The 6,135-nt window shown below is 39.5% G+C and overlaps 1 protein-coding gene across 1 annotated transcript in view; it reads right to left on the bottom strand.

Annotated features, from left to right (window-relative positions):
• Nucleotides 1-108: 108 nt before the first annotated feature.
• The window catches only part of LOC118405753 (zinc finger protein 708-like), a 23,714-nt gene continuing 17,687 nt past the window's right edge, over nt 109-6,135 (bottom strand). Inside the window, exon 2 of the mRNA XM_035805478.1 lies at nt 109-2,866. Within this exon, the coding sequence (XP_035661371.1) occupies nt 850-2,691 (1,842 nt within the window). The 5' untranslated portion in view covers nt 2,692-2,866 and the 3' untranslated portion in view covers nt 109-849. The remainder of the gene's footprint in view (nt 2,867-6,135) is intronic.

The following is a 6,135-nucleotide window of genomic DNA, read 5'->3' on the forward strand; positions in this document are numbered from 1 at the left end:
CCTGAAATGAACTATTTACCCTGCTTCTGATATGATAAACAAATCACAAAGTGTAGTATATCATAACCTTTAATTGTCATTTTTTCTTAATCTTCGGCAAAAGGAAACTATAAATGAATCGAATTCCTTTCATTCATTCCATAAATTACAAACTGTTGGATCAAAGTTATTATCCAAACAAGTAAATGTATTTGTATGAAGCTTTCTTGTCACAACAAAAGGCACAAAGGCTTTCGCATGGTCTACAACAAACTTCAGAATTTTACAATCTAAACAATATAGAGTAACATACGTATTCATATAGCCGGTATAATTAATAAATAATCACCTTTCGGCGTAACATACAGGCTTTTATGCATTTGCATATCATAGCATTGTGAAAGTTGTCAAACCTACAGATGCCTATGGCTATGTTATGAAGTCACTAAAAATCTGTTGTACAATTGATGAATAGCCTATTGGGTACAGTTACTACAGTAAGACATCATATCAGGAGTACTCCATGACACGTTGACATCAGTGAATCAAACATTCTCGAAGCTGCATATATGGACACACACTTTTTCACACTTCACAGTTTTGAGGTTATAGTGCTGCTAGTGATGTGTATGATATGATATATATATATGCTATGCTTAAATAAGGCATTCGTGAAGTGACATTACCGAAAGTGTCACATTCGTAGGACCTCTTGGCAGAGTGTTTGCCCTAGTGCCATTTTCAATTTGACATTTGCACTGTGCCGTACCCACAGATGTCATATTTGTACGGTTTCTCACTAGCGTGTTTAGCCATTCCACGTTTCAAATGTGTCATGTGTATGGTACAACTAACATAATTGTCTCAATTCTAACGTTTCTCACCATTGTGTTTAGCCATGTGCCGTTTGAAATGTGTCCTCTGTGCTGCACCAAACCCACAAATGTCACATTTGTAAGGTTTCTCTCCAGTGTGTATGGCGATGTGCTTTTTTAAATCACACATTCGCGAAGTGCCATAACCGCAAACTTCACAATTATAAGGCTTCTCTTCAGTGTGTTTGTCCAAAATGTGAAGCTTCAAGTTTGACAGATGTGCTGCTCCGTACCCGCATATGTCACATTTGTAAGGTTTCTTACCAGTGTGTTTCACCATGTGACGTTTGAAATTTGTCACTTGTGCGGTACAGTAGCCACAAATGTCACATTTGTAAGGTTGCTCGCCAGTATGTTTGGCCATGTGCCTCTTTAAATCAGACATTTTCGAAGAAGCATAACCGCAATCTTCACATTTGTAGGACTTCTCACAAGATTGTGGCTTCAAATTTGACATTTTGGCTGAACAATTTCCACTAGGGTGTTGACCCATGATGTGCCGTTTCAAAGATGACACGTGTGCTGTATTGTACCCACAAATGTCACATTTGTAAGGCTTTTCATCGGTGTGTATTACGATGTGTTTCTTTAAATCAGATATTCGTGAAGTAGCGTAACCACAAACTTCACATTTGTAGGACTTCTCGTCAGTGTGTGTTTCCATATGTCGTTTCAGGTGTAACATTTGCGCAGTACTGTAACCACAAATGTCACATTTGTAAGGTTTCTTGTCAGTGTGTATGGCGGTGTGTTTCTTTAAATCAGACATTCGTGAAGTAGCGTAACCGCAAATTTCACATTTGTAGGACTTCTCGCGAGTGTGTGTGGCGATGTGTTTCTTTAAAGTATACATTCGTGAAGTGGCATAACCACATGTGTCACATATGTAAGGTTTCTCACCAGTGTGTTTAGCCATGTGCCGTTTCAAATATGACATTCGCACCGTACCATAACCGCACAATTCACAGTTGTACGGTTTCTCACCCGTGTGTTTCGCGGTGTGCTTCTTTAAATCAAACAATCTTGAAGTGACGTAACCGCAAAATCCACACTTGTAGGACTTCTCATCAGAGTGTTTGCCCATTACATGCCGCTTCAAATTTGACATATCTGCTGTACCGTACCCACAAATATCACATTTGTAAGGTTTCTCACCGGTGTGTTTAGCCATGTGGCGTTTCAAGTTTGACATTTGTGCTGTACGGTACCCACATATGTCACAATTGTAAGGTCTCTTACCAGTGTGTTTAGCCATGTGCCGTTTTAAATTTGACATTAATGCTGTACCATACCCACAAGTGTCACATTTGTAAGGTTTCTCACCGGTGTGTTTAGCCATGTGGTGTTTTAAATTTGGCATTAGTGTTGTACTGTACCCACAGAAGTCACATTTGTAAGGTTTCTCATCAGTGTGTTTAGCTACGTGACTTTTCAAACTTGGCTTGTCCACCGCAGCAAAATCACATGTTGGACATTTGTGCAGCCTGTAGTTACTGTGTTTCGCCGCGATGTGGCGCTTCAGATGTGCCCTGTATGTGGTAGAATAGTTACAAAGATCGCAACGATGCGCATGTGGTCTCACACCACCAGTGTGTTCGGTCCGGACACGTTCACGTTTGCATGCTGTCGAACGCTCACTGCGTCCACGTCCATATGCTGGTCTGTCATCGTTGTGTATAGCAATAATGTGCATTTTCAGGCGGCTCTTTTGTGATGCAGAATAGTCACAATGCTGGCATTGGAATGGTCTCTCACCGGTATGAGTCCTGATGTGATCTCTCAAATGTGCCGCATTTTCTGTTCTATACTTACAGTGCGGACAGACGTGTTTCTGCATTTTCTCCCCTCTTTTTCCTGTGCACTTGATTTCCTGGTAGAAATGTGGACTGTTCACCTTTCCGACCTGTGTGACGTGGTCCGATGTTCTGTTCCGATGACTCTGCGTCTGGGCTGGAGGGCTTGTCGCCAGTCTATTGGCTCCTATTAGTATCGGTCGTTTCGACTTCCACCACCTAATTGTTAAACAAATTGTGACAAAGGAATAGTTAGTTCATCGAAAGAAAGAAAAAAAGAGAAAGAAAGAGAAAGAAAGAGAAAGGAAGAAAGAAAGAAATTAAAAGAAAGAAAGGAAGAAAAAGAAAGAAAGAAAGAAAAAGAAAGAAAGAAAGAAAGAAAGAAAGAAAGAAAGAAAGAAAGAAAGAAAGAAAGAAAGAAAGAAAGAAAGAAAGAGAAAAATCTAGTTATACGTTGCGCAATTACTAGTGTGGCTATAACTGTATATCCTTCGTTATCAAACTTCTATGGTGCTTATATCAACAATGACTAAATACAGCAGTTCCATAATAAAAGCAACCAGCACTATAGTAGTATTGTTCGTTGAACAGAGACGCTTGAACAAAATCTACACTCTTCTGATTGGACATCTTTATATATTCATAATTCATTCCTGCAGCCCTTTTCTCGCATGAAAAACAGTACAGGATGTTGTTTTTTAGATTTCTTGAAAATCAAAATTTCGGTCCATTGTCAGAAATTGTGAAATCTTCCACTGTGCAGAAATTGCTAAAATAGGTTGCAGTGCAATAGATCGAACCAGACTGTCTATCACAATTAGCAGTTCAACCAATGATAGCATGGCAATAAGCGGAGTCCCTGCATGACCGTCAAATATTTGCATTTTTTAAACTTTGCATCTCTACGTTTAGACTGAGAGGCTGATAATGAATGAATTTATAACATATTTGATATTATTAGTAGCATTTCTTACATTCATTCCATAACTCATATGGCCAGAAAAATTGCCTATACACATAAAATGTATTTCATGAAGCTGTATTGACATATCCAAATGTACAAAGAGTTCCGGACTGTCTGATACAGTCTACAAAATTCTGCGAACTAGATAATGTAAGAAAACAAACGTAAATATCTAACTTTACATTTTCCAAAATGATATCCAGTTGCTTGTAATGAGTAACATACATAACTTACATGTATCTTCTTGTTTTTGCACAGTTCACAAACACTAGGAATATGAAATAATGATGCAAATATGCTAAAAGGTTGTTGTATAGGCCATTCACATTAAGGTGTTGTTCTGGAGAATATTTCAGTTTTGGGGCCCAGATTGTACGTGGACTGAAGCAATTCTCAAAAGAAGTCAAAACGTATTCTATGAAGCTTCATTTGCACACCAAAAAGTACAAAGGCTTTCGCATTGTATACTACAAACTTCAAAATTCTACAAACTAAACCGTAAATATATAAGGTAACACACGTAGATATCTAAAAAATGTATCTAGATACAGTCAGCGTCTTCACTAATTAAGAAACATCTTTTATGTATTTGCATAGCATTAGAGAGTTGTCAAATCTTAAGATGCATATGATATAGAGTCTCTTAAAACCTGTTTTACTAACTTAAAGAAAAAGATGAATAGCCTTAGACTTACAACGTAAGGTATCATATCTACATGTAGAGTCTTCCATGACAAGAGGGCAGAATTAAATCAAACATTGGCAAAGTCATATAGCCACACACACATAAATATTTGCGGTTTCTCACCGGTGTTTCTAGCCATTTGTTTCTTTAAATTAGACATTAATAAAGTAGCAGAACCCCAAACTTCACAATTGTAGGTAAAGGACTTCTCTCTAGAGTTTTTGCCCAAGTGCCATTTCAAATTTGACTTTCGTGCCGCACCATGCTCACAAATGTTACATTCCTATGTTTTCTCACTAGTGTGTTTAGCCATGTGGGTTTTCAAATGTGACCTTCGCGTTGCACAGTACCCACAAATATCACATTTGTAAGGTTTCTCACCAGTGTGTTTATCCATGTGACGTTTCAAATTTGTTTGTCACGTGTGTGGCACAATAACCACAAATGTCAAATTTCTAACGTTTTTCCCCAGTGTGTTTAGCCATGTGCCGATTCAAAGTTGACAGTTGTGCTACGCAGTACCCACAAGTGTCTCACGAGTGTGTATGGCGATGTGCTTTTTTAAATCACACATTCGCGAAGTGCCATAACCACAAACTTCACAATTATAAGGCTTCTCTTCAGAGTGTTTGTCTATAATGTGAAGCTTTAGATTTGACAGATGTGCTGCTCCGTACCCACAGACTTCACATTTGTAAGGTTTCTTGCCAGTGTGTTTGGTCCTAATGTGCTTTTTAAAATGTGACATTTCCACTGTACCGTACCCGGAAATATCACATTTATAAGGTTTCTCAACAGTGTGTCTGGCAATGTGTTCCTTTAAATCGGACATTCTAGAAGTAGCGTAACCACAAACTTCACAGTTGTACGGTTTCTCAGAAGAGTGCTTGGTGCTGTGCTTCTTTAAATCAGACATTCTTGAAGTAACGTAACCGCAAAATCCACACTTGTAGGACTTCTCACCAGAGTGTTTGTCCATTACATGCCGCTTCAAATTTGACAAATATGCAGTACCGTGCCCACAAATGTCACATTTGTAAGGTTTCTCGCCAGTATGTGTGGTAATTCGTGAAGTAGCATAACCGTAAACTTTACATTTGTAGGACCTCTCGTCTGAGTGTTTAGCCTTAATGTGAAGCTTTAAATTTGACCTTTGTGCTGCACTGTACCCACAAATGTCACATTTGTAAGGTTTCTCACCAGCGTGTTGGCCCATGATGTGCCGTTTCAAATTTGACATATCTGCTGTACCATACCCACAAATGTCACATTTGTAAGGTTTCTCACCGGTGTGCTTAGCCATGTGGCGTTTCAAATTCGACAATTGCGCAGAAGAATAACTACAGGCGTCGCATTTGTAAGGCTTTTCGACAGCATGCGTGGTCATGTGCTGTCTCAAATGATCCTTTGTTTTTGCGGAGTAATCACAAATCTCACAGCTGTATGGTCTCTCAATAGAATGGGTAGCTAGGTGATTTTTCAGACATGTTTTGTCCACCGCAGCAAAATCACATGTTGGACATTTGTGCGGCCTGTAGTTACTGTGTTTCGCCGCGATGTGGCGCTTCAGATGCGCCTTGTATGTGGTAGAATAGTTACAAAGATCGCAACGATGCGCATGTGGTCTCACACCACCAGTGTGTTCGGTCCGGACACGTTCACGTTTGCATGCTGTCGAACGCTCACTGCGTCCACGTCCGTATGCTGCTTTCTCATCGGTGTGTATAGCAATAATGTGCATTTTCAGGCGGCTCTTTTGTGATGCAGAATAGTCACAATGCTGGCACTGGTATGGTCTCTCACCGGTATGAGTCCTGATGTGATCTTTCAAGTGTGCCG

This window comes from Branchiostoma floridae, chromosome 18, assembly GCF_000003815.2.
Source record: "Branchiostoma floridae strain S238N-H82 chromosome 18, Bfl_VNyyK, whole genome shotgun sequence".
Taxonomy (NCBI): Eukaryota; Metazoa; Chordata; class Leptocardii; order Amphioxiformes; family Branchiostomatidae; genus Branchiostoma; species Branchiostoma floridae.